The sequence below is a fragment of the Pygoscelis adeliae genome, unplaced genomic scaffold (assembly GCF_000699105.1).
Source record: "Pygoscelis adeliae isolate BGI_AS28 unplaced genomic scaffold, ASM69910v1 Scaffold86, whole genome shotgun sequence".
NCBI classification, from domain to species: domain Eukaryota; kingdom Metazoa; phylum Chordata; class Aves; order Sphenisciformes; family Spheniscidae; genus Pygoscelis; species Pygoscelis adeliae.
The window spans coordinates 448,827-465,785 of NW_008824930.1; the positions used below are offsets into that span (position 1 = coordinate 448,827).

Below are 16,959 nucleotides of genomic sequence, written 5' to 3' on the forward strand. Positions count from 1 at the left end.
CCTTGAAGTATTGAAAGGCCTCAATAAGGTCTCCCCGGAGCCTTCTCTTCTCCAGACTGAACAACCTCAACTCTCTCAGCCTCTCTTCATAGGAGAGGTGTTCCATCCCCCTGAGCATTTTCGTGGCCCTCTTCTGGACCCGCTCCAACAGGTCCATGTCTTTCTTGTGCTGAGGACCCCAGAGCTGGAGGCAGTACTCCAGGTGGGGTCTCCCCAGAGCAGAGTAGAGGGGCAGAATCACCTCCCTCGACCTGCTAGCCACACTTCTTTTAATTCAGCCCAGGATACGATTGGTCTCCTGGGCTGCGAGCGCACATTGCTGGCTCATGTCCAGCTTTTCATCCACCAGCACCCCCAAGTCCTCCTCGGCAGGGCTGCTCTCAATCCCTTCATCCCCCAGCCTGGATTGATACCGGGGGTTGCCCCGACCCAGGTGCAGGACCCTGCACTTGGTTTTATTGAACCTCATGAGGTTCACCAGGCCCACTTCTCGAGCTTGTCCAGGTCCCTCTGGATGGCATCCCATCCCTCTGGCGTGACAACCGCACCACTCAGCTTGGTGTTGTCTGCAAACTTGCTGAGGGTGCACTCGATCCCACTGCCTATGTCATCAATGAAGACATTAAACAGTACTGGTCCTAATACGGACTCCTGAGGGACACCACTCAGCACTGAAACTCATACTGTCCTTGGTTCTAGGTCAAAAGTTCTTGCGTAAATACACTCAAACTAGAGAGTTAGAGATCCGAGCGATTATTGCTAAGCTGTATGAGTTTTAAGGATATGCCGCTTCAAGCATGTAGTTTACCAACACACTTAGACATTAATAATGAGAAATGCATATTCTTTTTTACTGAAATACCTTTAAGAGTTTTTGATTCCGTAAATAAGAGCCTAGTATTGTTAACTCAAAGAGGAAGACACTATTGCACCAAAGCCTACAACTCTTATTTTAGAGGAACCACAATCTTCCCTAAAAGCACTTTGTAAAATTAAAAGTAATAACAACAATTTAGAAACTGCCAGTGAATCTTTTCATTTCTACGTTCTGCAGGAAGAAGAAGCTATAGCTCTTTTATCAAGACAAACTGTATCAGCTGGTAAATGAAGTAAAACAATTCAGAACAAAGTACACATACTACAAAAGAGACTTCTTTCAAAATACAAGGTTTCTTTCTTCAAGTCTGAAATGGCAGACATATTTAGGCCATTTTTGAATTCTGTCAGCAGTTTTAGGAAGAGAAGAGGAAAGAAATGGGAAGGACTTCCCAGTATTTTTTCCCCCACCCATTATTAGATCACGCAGAACATCAAAGAACTGAAAGCTGGATATTGATGCACCAGCTTAATACTTCATTGAACTTGGATTCAATTTACATGTACTGACCATATTAAACAAACACTTTGAACCTCCTTATAGGACCCAGAAGAATGAGGATGATGATAGCATAAGTACAGCAACACAGAGGAGCATCAGCAAAAGATGCCCAGTGTTATGCATCAGACCATCACAGCTAGACTATTTACCTCTGCAAAGAAAACATGCTTTGATTGCCATAATAATAAATTTAATTTGATTTCCATCCTCTCCGTGCTGCTTGCGTATGCTGTTATTACTAGTAAAAGTTCTACTGATCTGACTCATTTGCAAAACTATAAGCAGCCATCCAACATACTGGTTCAACTTTGCTGGGAAAAACTGAGTTTCTCACACGTACTCTTTACTACACATGTGCTTTTACCTATGTCTGAACCTAGACATGCAAATATCAAGCATACAAGTTAATTAAAAATGTTCTTTTGTTCTGAATGGTAGAAATCATATTCCTTGAACGACTTTTGCAGAAAAAGACTGACATGAATTAAAAATGGTTTATCTTAGCATATATCTAAAGCATATATCTAAAGACTTTTGAAAGTCTTTAGAAAGACTTTTGGATTCTTTTCAGTGTTGTACCTCTGAATCCAGCTAAACTTTCTTTGCCATTAATTAATGTTATTTATATTTGTTTTGAAAATATAATACATTATTTAAGTGGACTAAAAATGTTCCCAGTCCTAAAAGACATGCAGATAATTTTCCTAGGTATCTACTTTGTATTCAAGTATTAAAATCCAATCTTATTCTGAGGAACTGTATTTTTGAGAGGAAAAATTCTGTAGATGTGACCTTCTACTTATGCATAACCCTCCAGATTCTGGATGCCTACTCATATCTCTACCCTAAGGATATTTCAGAAACTTCAGTTATACAATTCCCTTCAGAAAGAAGGCTCTAAGTCAAAGATACTGATTCCTGGGCTGCATTTTAAATTTTCTTTTCTTCAGAGAAGTTCAAAAGGTGGAGTTCTTTAGGGACAGACTTTACACAACTATGAGATTACATTTCTCTCTTCTAAATCTGTACTTAACTAACCTTAAAACGGACTTGGGTTTTCAGGTGAAAAATACCTAGTGGTTCCCACATAAGTCAGCTAGAGCTTACCATGAGACTCACTATCAATGCTGAGGATGCTTTAGCATCATATATATGTATGGCTCATTCTAGACAACTGCTTGGACAAACTTTGGTTCTTGTCTTATTTGTTTAGCACCTCTTGCGTCTAGCAGGTTTTGGATGAGAATGGTGTCAGCTTCCATGCACCTCTTACTGATAATTTAGAGGAATTACTGCTAAGTCTGGTTGTTAAATTACCACTTGCTACAATGCTGAATGTTAAAGGAAAGGACTATCATAACTTTAAGGCTCTCATCGGAAAAGCAACAGTCAAGCATAGCTGCACATACATTCTACGCTCATAGCCCAAACCATTAAGGTTTATTCTTTAAGGAATTCCCAAGCTCTCTTTGCTCAGACATCATGCTGAAAGGCAGCATCTTCTAGGTCCATGCTGTGTTGTGAGTATGTTTTACATACACACACCCCCATTTGTGTATACACATATGCACATGCAGATAATTACCAGCAAAAATGCAGATACGTTGTCACACAGGCATGGAAGTATTTGCAAGGAGTGCAAATTTTGGCTTTAATTGTGCTTCGTCATCATATCTGATTTTTTGGATACCATTCAGTAAAAAATCCCACAGCAAAATATTGTAAGGATGGGCAAGGTCTCGCTTCAGCTACACAGGACTGTTTTAATGAAAATACTATCATCAGTATTGAATCTTCAGTTCAGCACAGACTGTATCTTAGATTACTGCTAATATTTTAAATACCGTAGTAAACATGGAAAATGTTTTAGAAAGAAACATATAAATACTGAAATAACTGAAACATGACTAAAGGAATGGTAGGTGATACTGCATAGTAAAGAGAGTATCACAAAGAATTTAACTATGTAAAATGCAAAATTATTAAAATAAATGAAGTCTATTATACAGTAAATGATGGAATTCAGAAGTGTAAAACATTTGAAAACACCTCCCTCTAACAATTAATGGAGAAACACAAATTTTGATACTCCATCATGTGTTGTCATTGTCATATAGGTAAGAACATTAATATTTTGGATTCCAAAAGATTTTCTACCCTCTTTAGGCCATGTAAAATACATATAAAAAACCTGTAATAACATAACGGCAATCCCTTCTCTTTGTAGTGTTGTCTGGTACCGTTAATAAACTCAAAGGGGGTTAGAAGGACCTATGAAAAATATTACTTGATATGATGGATAAGCTAGGAAAATCAGAACATGATCTACTTTACTGCACAAGTGAAATGATAATTATTTGCATTAAAATAAAATTGAAACAACATTCAGTTTGAGTTAGCATTTTGTAATATTTTAGATATAAATTTTGTCTTTTTTTCTAAATTGTTCTTCTTAAAAACTAGCCAGAATGGTAATACAGCTAGGTGAAAACACTTAATATATTTGTGTTATGCCAAATGCTGAGAATCTCTCTCTCCTCCTCTCTCTCTCTTTTCCTTTTAAAAATTCAAGCGCAGTTTATACACCGTTTTTTCCATGTGTGAATACTTCTGAATACTTCTGCATACGTCGAAGTTTTTACCTGCATAGCTCAGCTCAATTTATTTGCACAATTTGCTCTTTAGGCTTCATGATTTTGCTCATGATATGTAAATTCCTATTGTATAGACAAACAGGATATTATTTAAGCAGGCAACTGGCAATGAAAAAGCCACAAATGTTAAAATTTACTTGAGAAAGTTTTGAACGATTCTTAAAAAACCCAATCCCTGGGAAGGCATACGCAATCAAAAGAGCAGGTAAGTTAAATGGTAAGTTTATACTATGCAGTGATGCTGCCTAGTGCTAATTATGCTGAAAAAAGTAGCATCAAGGTAAAAAGAAAAACAAATTGCAGACTAACGTATCATTCCTCACTGAAGAGTTTTTGTGTCCCTAAGAAAGAATGTGAAAAGATTAACAGATTATTCTTTGGTCTGCAGCTACTACCTATTATTTCCTGCAGAATAGAAAATATGCCTTTGCTTTAACGAAGAAATACTTCATATTTGTATGTGCATTGGGAAAGGCAAGCCTATCTTACATGAACACTGGAGACTAATATACACCACAAAAAGTAGAATTAATAATAATTCAACACACACACAAAAAAATCAGTAATACCAACTTTTTCTCCAGTAGTGAAACCAATGACAATTTCATGATTAAGTATTTAACAAGATTGCCATTTGATAAAAAGCCACATTTAAAATGCTCACTTAAATGCGAATAACATGTTTTTAGGCAAGAAAGACTGAAACAGAAAGAAAAAAAGAAAGTATATATTCAAAGACTGTAATTTTTTCTGCTATACTCGTTATAGAATCTCTATCTTCTAAAATTACTCAGATGATGCTTTAAAAAGGCTTGAATATGTTAATTCCACAGAAAATTTCCACATTTCCTGTATTTAAAATCAATTTAGGAATTTGCTTAATTCCTGACTAACAAAAGAAAGTAATGTCATATATCAGATGATGAAATGCTGGGCGTTTTAAATATCATATTCCTGTTAGCTAAAGATTAAAAGGATTTACCCTAACCTTGAAAGATATTTATGTCTAAAGTATTTAAATGAGATCTTCTCTGATGTCTTCTCTCTTCCAGGCAAACTTAGTAGAAAAAAAAAAAAAGAAAGAAATAGCATAACCACTACGTCCTGTGTGACCAGCAAAACCATATAAATTCCTATTTTCTCTAAATATTTTATCAGAAATGGTACACAGGCATATATATATATTTAAAGGTTTCTCCATGGATTTACTTGAATGTTGTGCATATGTAGAAGGTATTTTGTTTTTGCAATAATGCCACAGAGTCACATTTTATTATGAAAAAATATTAGGAGGAAAATGAAAGACTACACTTGGTTAAGGAAATGGGTGCTGCTAATAAAAAAATGCCCAGTCGTGCTAATTCTCATCAACTGTCTGAAGGAAATATCCATTGTTCTTAATAGATTCGAAAATCAGCATTTTAAGAATTTAATTGACTCCTGGACACACCGATTTTTCTATAGCTATCCTAGTTTACCTGGGATCCTGGGATTACTGAAATACGCAGCTATTGCTTTTTTCTTAGAGATGCCATCAGGCCAGAAAAGAAAGCAAAGTGCTTGATAAATTTAATCTGCTATTGCAACACAGTGCTTATCAATAACTGCCTTTCTGTTTGAAAGGTTCAGGCAATCAAAAAAGAGATTACAGAAATGCTAGAAAGCTTGTCAGGGAACTGAATGTAACGCACTTGTCCTTCTCTCTGGTATATGCTGTCCTCAGCGAGAGCAAAACTCTGCATACCTTCCTCACACGGCTGAAATGAATGGGACTGCTGTCCTAAGTGAAGCAAGATGCTTTCCGTCTAGAACCTACAGGGTTCAGTAAATTAAATTGTATAATTTTAAAATACATGCTCTAGTAAGGCTTTGTTACTTTCGATTCAAACATCTCCTGTAGAACTCTTTTGGGTACCAATCTCCGTATGCATGAAACAGAACAATTCAACACTGGTCAGCTGACAGCCAGAATACCTGGGTTGGGGAATAGATTCTGGTTTCTTGGCTCTGGGAGAGAGTATGCTGAGCGTGCCATGACCCAGAGTGGTGGGTTGGTGAAAATCCTCTGTCATCAGTCACACTGAAGCTTGGGGCCGCCCACTGCCATAAATCAATCAATCAGTCAATCATTTATTAATCAGGTACTTGCATTTTCATAGTTAATATAAAAATGGGCTCTAGACAATGCCTTCTCTATAATGACAATCTAGTTTTATATTACAGTGGAGGGTTTACCTTAAATTAATCCATCCTTTTTCTAAAAGGGTGACATATTAATCTGAAAAAGGCCTTGCCAATTGTATAGAAATAAATTAAGCCACACTGAAGGATCAGCACTGCGAAATACATATGCTCATGAACAATCTCAGCACATGAATAGTTCCTTCAAGTCAAGCCACTTTTTTGAGGAACTATTATGTTCTGGATTTGGAATTTAGATTCTTTTATGTAGGGTTTAAGTTCTGCACAGACCTTTTCACTAGATAAATTTAACCTAAAGACAGCATCTTTTGGGGGGATGTCTGACAGACGATAACCTTACCAGAAGAAAATCCAAATGATGTGTTCCAAGTCTACCTGACAGCACGATGTAATTAACATTTTTAAAGGGTGAGTAGGTATACTTTACTTAAGAAAGGACTTTAGATTCTAGAACTCCTTGATCAGGGTTTTGAAGTTTATTGCTGGCAATTTTCATGGAACATTTAGCAATAAAGGACCTTCTTATAGAACCATCATTTTATTATTCTGAAAGTCACACGAAAAGAGAGTCCTCTTCTAGATCTGGACTGGCTTAACTGCTTCTAAGGCTTTGGGCAATTCTAAGTATCTTTTCCAGCCAATGACAGACAAGGCCATCTTCAGAGTGACTACTCTGACTTCATTAAATGCCTGTCACAATAGTATCCCTGTTGTAAATGGCACGCTACATGCTGAAGGATGACCGCCTTTAACAGCCTCCCTGGTTTCAAATAACTGGTTGTATTTTTATTCATATGGCAGGTGAATAGGACAAACATTTCTATTATTCCATGCAGAACAGAAACCTACGATAATAAATGGAAAAGAAAAATCATTTCTGCAAATTCATTGTGATCTCTACTTATATACTGGAAGACAGAATAAGTGTAAACACAATGATAGAATGTAAACATTTTGCTGGAGCCTAAGTGGTTAGGCAAAGCAAACCAATTAATAGAAAACATATTCTTCCTGACGGTTCCTCCAGCTCTTTAATATTACACACATTTAATGCTAATTGAAGCTTGTTTTTAGCTAATAAATTTTCTTTCATGTTAAGCTCATTTAGCACAACCCTTTTGCTCAAATTTCCTCATGTAATTTAACAAGCTATCTGTGTTTAAGAGTAGTTGGTTATTTTCTTGAACATTGAGATAGAGAAGAGTTTACCAGCTAATGGAAATCTGCCCTCTTACAGTCACATCTGTATCTTCCAAGGTGTCCCCAAGTCTTCAACCAGCTAACAGCCTAGAGTCTGGAGTGGGGTCCAGTGTTCCTCACTTGGAAATACATGTCTTTAAAGAATGACCGTAGTAGTTCCTTTCACCTTGCTTAGGTGGCTAAACATAAATGGGACAGGACCTCTCTCTGGAGACTGCAAGCAGCACTTAATTCTCCTGCTGACTGTACAGGTTAGAAAGATACCTGAAGAAGAGGGGTGTATCATGAGTCTGAAGCACAGGGACAAGTGGGATAGCTGCCCCACCTGGTTTTTCGTAAGTGCTGCGCCACTGGCCCACCCACGGGGCTATGGACCATGTGACCATTAAGCACTTTTGAAAATCAGATTTTAAGTATTTCGGAATGGACTCATGAAAACAGAGGCAGATAAATGATCATTTATGAAAATGTAAGACTTATTTGTAGAGAACAAAAAGTTTGAAAATGTCATGACATTAAAGACACTCTTTGGGAGACAATATTTCATCTACTGATGAAAAATTGTGACGATCACTTCTTTCTTACTTGCTAAGCTTTAGCAGTATTTAGAAATTAATCACCCTAAATCATCCAAACACTGTTTATATGGGGCTGAATCTGAACCTTGTTTTCCTCTTGGGGGGAAGTTTTCAGATTAGGTTTCTGTTTCAGCCATTGTTCAGCTAACTAAATGCTATTTTCCACGATTAAGTACCTGCAAGTTAAACTTCTGGGATGACTAGCAGCTCCTTCACTTCAAGACTGAATTCATTGCTTCCTCTTGCTCTGTCAAGCTTTTTTTTCCCCCTATAATTTCAGGACTGGAAACATTTATGCTTTTAATATCTCTTTCTTGTTAACTGTGTTAGGACAGTGCCAAATTAACCATGCCAGGGAATTAAATCCTCTTTTTCCCCAAAGCACAAGCCTACAAAGGACGGTAAACACTGTCACCTCACTCTCAGATCTGAGCACTGACTGTTCACTTTCTCTGCCTTTCCCGTGCCAGCGCAGCCTAACAAGACTGTCCTCCCCATTAAAGCCACAGAACAGCTATGAACTGGAAATCCCAGTACACTGGATAGAACCTGTCAGTAGAGGGTACAGGGTGTGACATAGCTCTGCAAACACAGTGCATAAGGTATTGTGACTTACAGAGCTTTCCAAGTGGAAACTGAGACAACAAAGCCAATGCCTCCTCCTCTTCCCTGAGTTTGCAGCTCAAGCTGTAGGAAGTTAGAAATCTATCCATCATTCTCCTGAGCCAGAAAAGCTACAGTCTCCACCTTAGCATGCTTTCTAGAGAATAAAAAGCTATTTGAGAAGAGAGACCAACATTCAAAGAGTGCACCTCCTGTTGTATTAGCTATTAATAAATGGGCACAATGTTCCTGCTCCAGCAAACTGAACGAAAGCAACACACAAACCTTCAATCCTTACTTTTTGTAGGATCTTGGAAATCCCAGGACACATCAGATGCTGCAGACTACTTAGCCTGTCTCCCCAGTAAAGTTCAACTGGCTGCAAAAGTTCCAGCTCTTGCTTTTGAGGCCTTACAGAAAGACCTATGAAATCAACAGGGCCTTCTCATTGCTTTCATTGGGAGCAGGATCAGCCCACTGCAGAGAAGTTCCTGGGTACCAGACAGAACTCTGAGCTCTGGACTGTCAGAGCTACGTTGCTTGCAGGGTTCGTTCTGTCCATCTGCTCTGCTTTTCTTTTTAAACACAGCACATGGGCTAGCCTGAAACTCTTTTTCCAGAAACATATCTTTAGCTAAACTTGGCTTACCAGATTTAATTTTCTATGCTTTCTACCTCACTGACTTGTGGAATAATTTTGCATTTTTCAGGATGAAAAAGATGGATAGGACCTTAAATTTTTGTGTTGTCAAAAGACACTGTTTGTATTCTTAGCCAGATACGCTATAACCTTGAGACAGGGTATATGGCTTGATTTGGTCAATGAAGTTAACTGAGTCATTGCAGTTGCTGCTGCAGTTTTTGGCTTTGAACAGACCAGAGAAACAGGCAGTATCTGTCAGACAGAGTGGCACAAGGAAATTTGTGCACACTACCATTGTTCTTAAGCAATATAGCTAAGCTGGCACCCTGAAATCTGTTAAATTTGGGCTATTTTTATGCAGCAGCTGATTTTGACAGTGTCCTTACAGGCTGCTTAATTTAGGTTTCGCTACATAGGCATATTAACGTTACAGCCTTGGTTAAAGCTGAAGAGCTTGCTCACCCATGATGGGATGGAGCTTGCAGGAAGCATTGTATACCCTGCTTAGGGCAGCCCAGCTAATGGCAGCAGGTGGGAGACTAGTTTCTGACTCCTGCACTTCTCTCCACTTCAGAGCCAGGAGTTCACTGGGGAGTGCTGCAAGTGGGAAACTGGTGCCTATGCACTTCTTGGCTTTTGGTCCTTCACAGATGTGGCAAGTCATTAGGTGACCACATCAATCCCCAACTCTGGATGGACTTTCTGTCAGTGCAGTTTATATATTGCCAACTATGGGATGATTCCTTTAATGTTGAGCAAAATTAGAAAAGCGAATGAGGTTTTCATGTTTTTGCTGATGCAGTCATATTTGGACTAAATATACTGACTACTACTGTATCAGCAGTAAACATATATTGCCATCTTTCCCCATGAATACAAAGGGTACTACTTCTGTTCTTTTCATCTCTCCTTACTTACACTACTGTAAACATGTAGCTCTAAAATATACCACAATTCAAACTATTTGGTTAGACTGTTTCTCAAACAGTAAGGTCAGTGCTGCTACTTCTTCTTAAATGTGATGTGATGCTTGTAATTTCCTTGTATTACAATACAAAATTGTGCCTCTGTAGGCCACCAATTCTTTGAAAGTAGTTGTATAGCTACTTCAGTACATAGGAAGAAATTGCTGATGGTTATGCAATGGGATTTACCTGCACTTCAAAAAAGGCTGTGCAAGTGCAAGATACTGCAAAGTGCTGATCATACTACACTGTCAGCTGTGTGTTCACTCGTTTTTACTAGCAGATCACATTGACCCAGAATCTTTATACGACATAACTAGCTGTTTATTCATATAATGCAAACTTTTCTAATTTTCCTATCGTAAAAACATTATTTTCCCAACAGTGGTGAAACTCGGACAGCCAGCATAAGTCAGCCTACTATCGGCAAGTTTAATAAATATTATGGACTTCATAAAGATTACTCTGTGTCTTTTAACAAACAGGAGTATCTTAAATTAACTATCTGAACATATTTATACAATGCTTAGCAGCATATGTAATGGCATATAATGAATATATAAATATGTAGTAGAGACTGACCTTCATTTTAAGATTTTGTGAGGCTGGTAGGAATTAGCCAATATAGAGATTAATAAAATGCTTCCTGAGAATATAGACAATCTGTCTGCTACGAGTGTCCTGGAAGCTACCTCAAAGGCTAGCCTGCACGATTTTCCATGCCACAAGTATGTATTTGTGGCCGCAGAAAATGTTCTTTTAAGCATGCAAGGTACTTAGTACCCAAACATGCTTAGTATGTAAGTACATTACCAGGCATTCACATTGGCAGCCAATGGAATGTCCTTTAGGTAGCAGTATACTCAGAAGCCATACAGCATATATAGCTTACCTCATGCATGGAGCAACGCTAGAAACCGCTTTTCCATCACAGCATATATGTACAGACAGAAGGTTGGAAATGAGCCAGACATTGTAAGAACTTCTAAGAGATTATGGTGCAATAAAGTTCAGCCTCTACAGTGCAGCCACCCACATGCACAGAAGTCAGGCTATTCACACTTCCAGTGTGTTACTGCCTTCCGTCAAGAAAAGCCTCCTCTAGCTCATGTTTGTTCCCACCTCTTAATGGGACAGTTGAGTACCAGCTCGTTACTTGGAACATCTTCACATCTGGTATCCCTAGGGCTGCCAAGGATGACTGAAAATACTGGAAGTGAACAATGGGAGAGACTCAATAATCGTCTTCCTTACTGCTCAGACTTGACACAAGCAGGGCTGAGGCATGCAAAAGAACAGCATTTCAAACAGAAGGTCAGCTTCTGCCAGTTTAAGATTTGGTGTGTGCTCTTCACGTAACTAAGTTCTTTTCTTGTACAAAATACATACAGCACACACTACACTGCTGTGAACCTTCCCTACTTCACCATTCTTATGCTTCAGACTTAACCAGGACCTGAACTTTTGTGCCACATGAAGCCTTAGCTCTCTTTGCCGAGATTACAAATACAAATATCAATTAGATCAGCTGTGAAGTTCCATGTAGCAAGAAGACCTTTGAGAACTAGATCTGCGGGCTGATACTCACATGGAGTGTAATTCAGTTCGGAAACATCCAGCAAGAACTACTTTAAATGTTGTATTTACTAAGTAGACATGTTTTAAAAGCTATATAGGATATTATTTCACAGGATTGTATTACCGTATCGTGATTCATTTTTAAAAGATTAGCAGGCCTGTGGGAATGGTATGGTACTATAGACTCCATAGACTGTCTGAAAACAAAGCATACGATGCTGTTTTCTGCTAGCCGATTGGACGTGAAGCTATCAAGTTTCAGCCCAGCTCCACATGTAACTGGCCCCTAAGCACCACTCCTTCAGATACTCTTGTTCACAATCTCATGAGGAAATTTGGGAGCTGAAGGGCTGGAAATCTGGTAATCTCCTTAGGGCAGGGTGGGGAGGTGTAAGAAAGAAAGGTACAGTAGGAGAGCTTGCATAGGTTTGTTCTATGAACAGAGGACTTCACTCTCCAGGGCTGTCAGATCCAGCACTTTCTGTATGAATTCTTTTGAAAATCAAATTCACAACCCCTTTTCACCACCACATGTATTTTCAAAAGGTATTTCTATGTTAGAAGTAGAAATGAGGGAAAACCCCATACCTCCAAGCATCTGAAATTTTAAACTCTAGGTCAATTTGCAGTTCACATAAATGTTTTGGTCTAAAGTCTCTCAGCCCCCAAATTTGGGTAACCATATGAAAGATGACAAATCTAGAAAAAACCCAAGCCTTACCTTCTTGTAGAGACTTCTCAGGTCTCTGTACTGCCACATACTATTGAGGACCTGAGATGCTGCTTTCACCACTTTTGGCGAATGCCTGTTACACACATATATTAAAAAGGGAGAGAGAGAGAAAGAAAGAGTGAGAAAGAGACTGTTAAGTACAAGACTCCATTCATCTCTATTTTCAAATGCATTGCTATGGATTTAAACCCACAATTAAAATTGTGTTTTAAATGTACCATAAGATCTTCGGTTGGCATCTCGGAGACCAATGTGTTTTTAAGCAAGGGCAATACATGTTATTTCTATAGTACTAATTATTCAGTGAGGAGCAAAATGTGTGTTCCTCCGCACACTGAGAACAAGGATTCATGCCGAGAGCATAGTAAGAGGAATGGGAGAGGCAGCAATTGGCAAAATTGTTGAGGACCCAACTGGTATTATGTACATCTAAGAAGATGTCCTGGCTACAACTTTTGGCATAAAGGACAAGAAGTTAGAGCCAGAGTTTCTTTCTCTGTAAGCTGCCAAACTTCAACTCATGACAGCGTGCTCAACACATTAAGCACCTCTTAACAGTGGCCAAAAGAAACACTCTAGATGGGTGATGAGCACTGTTTTTGAAGTGCACAGCCAAGATGCAGAAACACAACTGACTATAAAAAGTCATGACAAATTTCATTAGGAATCCAAATTAGGACTTGCATCTTGCTCACACCATTACCCTTTAATGACGGCAATGTAATGTCACGTTGAAAACCATATATAACTTCACATGGACTTTTTCTTCAGAAAGGTTTTGAAAGAAGCTCTAAATTATTGTTACAATCAGTTGGAGTCATATATTCCTCTTGGGATAGGTAACTTTAAAAAAAATCTAAAAAAAAAATATCAGAGAGTATTCAGCTCAGTGAAGAAGGGTCAAATAGAAAAGGACCGGGAAGATAACCCAGCCCATTGAGGAAGCATACACTGCGCGGTTAAGCCCTTGTGCTGTACCAATAACACACATATAGCAGTAGCATGCTAGAAAACCTTGCAAAGGCCAAACTCTGGAGTGAGGATTGATGGAGTTTGGGGCAGTATTGAGGTGATTCATGTTTTACTCAGAAAAGGCACATGGATTGCAAAACCAAAGAGAAACCAGAAAACCAGCAGCATATGTTACTGGTTTAGGCTGGAAGTCTTCTCAGGGGACAGGCTCTGGTGTATCCTGTGACCTCTGAGAGGGACCACTGGTAGGCTGACACTCAAGCTGGTAAAGCAATGTTCGTGACAACTGATTCAATTAACTTATACAGTACTTTCCTAGTAATTTATTTGGTGCTTTTTTTCCCCTTTTCTTCCATTTCTCACCCAGAGTACAACAGTAGGTGGGTAATTGGTGAATAACCAGGAATTTGATAAACCCTTTCAAGCATAATTGTTTTTATTATACTCCCAGCTGTACTGGCTAGTGGGGTGCTGGTAGCATGGAGTAACCAGGAAAATAACTGGGCCAACCATACTGTGAGTACTGAGGAGAAACAGGAACCATGCGAAGCCAATATGGGCTTGGCCAATAGGACCTTATGAACACCAGTTTTCTCGTGCTGTCATACAGGGAAAGCGCTCAAGCCCTGGGCATGTTCCAAAGGCTAGCGGGGCCAGCCCCACACTCCTGGCACTGATACACACCAGGATGCGTGGCCAGGCTAGTATCCTGCACTTGTAGAAGCAGATGCTTCATACTGGACAAGATAAACTCATACTGAAGTATTTTACTGTATTAAACTGAGCATGCCAGAATTTCCTATCAGTCCAACAACCAGCAATTCTGATTTTTAAACAATGGATTACCTATAAGAAACCAAACCAAAGCAATGGTGAACAACGCAAACATTTCTGAAAGTTGAAAAATGAAACTTTCATTTAAGATAAGCATTTGTAGCACTGTGAGTTGACAGGTTTTCTTGTTCTAGGACTCTGCAACCTGTAACAGTAATAACACAGGACCGCAACTAAAAGTACTTGAGAGAAGGGATACATATCATGATTTGGGAGGGCATTTTGGCATTACTCAACACTAGCTGGGCTAAATACTTTCATTCAACATAGATATGTCTTTCACAGTTATGAGGGATACTTAGACAGGGAATTATACCCTTTGATCCTCCTAAAACTACCCATGATACTTTGACAATTTCAGACTCGACAGGTACTTATAATCTCTACCAGATAATGAGCAGGTAGACAAATGCATTATTCTGAGGAAAGACATGTTCAACTTAAGAGAAATGGATATGAACCTGCTTGCAATATCAGTACATTTGATCTAGAAGATATAAATAAAAAATTTAAATAGGTTTAATAATAATAAAAATGCAAATGTAAATAAATCGGCAGAGCATGGGGAGCTCCCACAACTGGAATCACATACTTTGTTACGCTACTACTTTTTACCCCTTACAATTAAAATGTGAGAATGTTTCAATAATGAATTTGGTATGAAAAGAAAAGGGTGACAATAGAGGAAAAGAAATGTGATTGAATTATATTGGCAATGCTCCGATCACATAGGCGAGCATAAGTTCTCATACCAAATGTAGGGTGCATAAATCTTTCCTTCAGGTTGTGGCCTGGCTTTGTGGGGCTCTTTTAGAGCTCTGATGCTGCAGTAGGCTGTGTGATGACAGCTTCGAGTAGGTGGACTGATGGGTTTTGTACACTACAGTGAAGGCTTTTTGTTTTCAAACTGCCATAGTCCCATTGCACTATACTTCTGCAGGTTGACAAATATGAGAACCAGGCTATCTGTTTTAGGCAAAAGAAGGATAAAGAGTGAACTCTTCATGAAGAGTGCGTACATAGGAAAACAGACAAGATGAAACCATAGCTGCTCTGAAAATGTCACAGTCATGTGTAAGATTTTGCATGTTTTGGTGCCTCACAAAGTAGCCTGCAGGTATCCTAATGCTCTCTCAGAAGCAAGGTGTTGGGAAAATCCATGGACCATGTTTCTACTATGCCCCACCTTACCAGCAAGCCGGTGGCAGAGAAAAGGGTGCTGTGAAGAGGGACAGTGACTTTACATTCTTCATTCCCAGAGCAAGAGGAGCAGTAACAGAACTGCAGTGAGGTCCCTTCCTTTCACAGGATCCCTCCACCTGCACGTCACCCCTTCTGCAGGGTGCAATCCAACAGCTCTGGTCCCTAATGCTTTTCAGGATCTTCTGGAAGCGCTTAGAGGTAGCGGTTACTGTAGATAATTACTCTTCCTTAAACTCCACGTGCAGCGCACTCCGTGCACTGCTGATGGCACATCAAAAATAAACCACAGCAGAGACTTTTGCTATTGGTATTGTCTGTTTCTTGTCACCTTTCACACTGGGCACATGATTTCTCATGAAACTAAAGTATTCAACTCACGACTGCACAGAGGAGGCAAACACATTCAGGACTAGTAATAACTACTGGAGATGTTAAAAAAGGTGCAAGGTGATTTGCAAAACATACTTGTCTCCTTTACTCTTAGATATGCCAACCAGTTTCTCAATGCCGCCTGCGTCTCGTAAGGCCTTGGCATTCTCCATGTTTTTAGTGATGACTTCATGCAGAGTGCAGCAAATGGCAGTAACGGTGTCATCAGACATGGCCTTGCTTGCTGAGCTGTTGCTGTTGTTAGCGCCTGGCAGTCGGTGGACCAGATCCCTCATGGCATACTTGCCTTTGTTGAAAGAAAACGAAGGGAGAATTCAGAAGATACAGCAATAAAGGGTGACGGAGAAGTACAGGGAAAACACGCAAGACTATTAGCACCATTTGCATCATTGCATGTAATCTAATTGGCTACTGATACTATTTTGGAGCAAGCCACATTTATACGATTACATGTTCAAGCATTTCACACATTAGGGACTCTTAATATTTCCATATTACATCAGTTGGAGACTTTGGATATGGGCTACATCATGCCCTTAGAAGAATGAAATGACGATAGTAAAGGTCAAGTATATGTATAAAGATAACCTGAATACCACAACTTAGAGAACTTGGCAAGTCCTCATCTCCCACCACACAACTCATAACTCAAGTTACTATAAATAAAATGTGCATCAGTTGTTAAAAAAACTACAGTGAATGTAAAGTCAATGACATTGTTGTTATTGGTGAAAAAGTCTTCTCTGAAGGACCAGTTTCACTGTACAAGGTTAATTCTATACTACATGCAGTACTTCAACTAGGTTCATTAGTGTTTCTATGACTTCATTGCTTATCCAGTGCTCAGAGATGACACTGCACTCTTCCACACATCCTTAGTTGTATGGTACTGACCAGAAAGGAAGCCTTTCTGAAATCTATTCCTGAATGATATTTAGAGATTATTTTATGTAACACTAACTTCCAGAACTTCAAATTTCCTAAAATGATAGGTGCAATGAATTTTCAAAATGGTCACATTGAACT

The 16,959-nt window shown here is 39.0% G+C and overlaps 1 protein-coding gene across 1 annotated transcript in view; it reads right to left on the reverse strand.

The window, feature by feature from the left end:
- The window catches only part of CTNND2 (catenin (cadherin-associated protein), delta 2), a 573,271-nt gene that overhangs the window by 28,095 nt on the left and 528,217 nt on the right, over window positions 1–16,959 (reverse strand). Inside the window, exons 15-16 of the mRNA XM_009325000.1 lie at window positions 16,009–16,219; window positions 12,523–12,607 (exon numbers count right to left, since the gene is read on the reverse strand). Of these exons, the coding sequence (XP_009323275.1) occupies window positions 12,523–12,607; window positions 16,009–16,219 (296 nt within the window). The remainder of the gene's footprint in view (window positions 1–12,522; window positions 12,608–16,008; window positions 16,220–16,959) is intronic.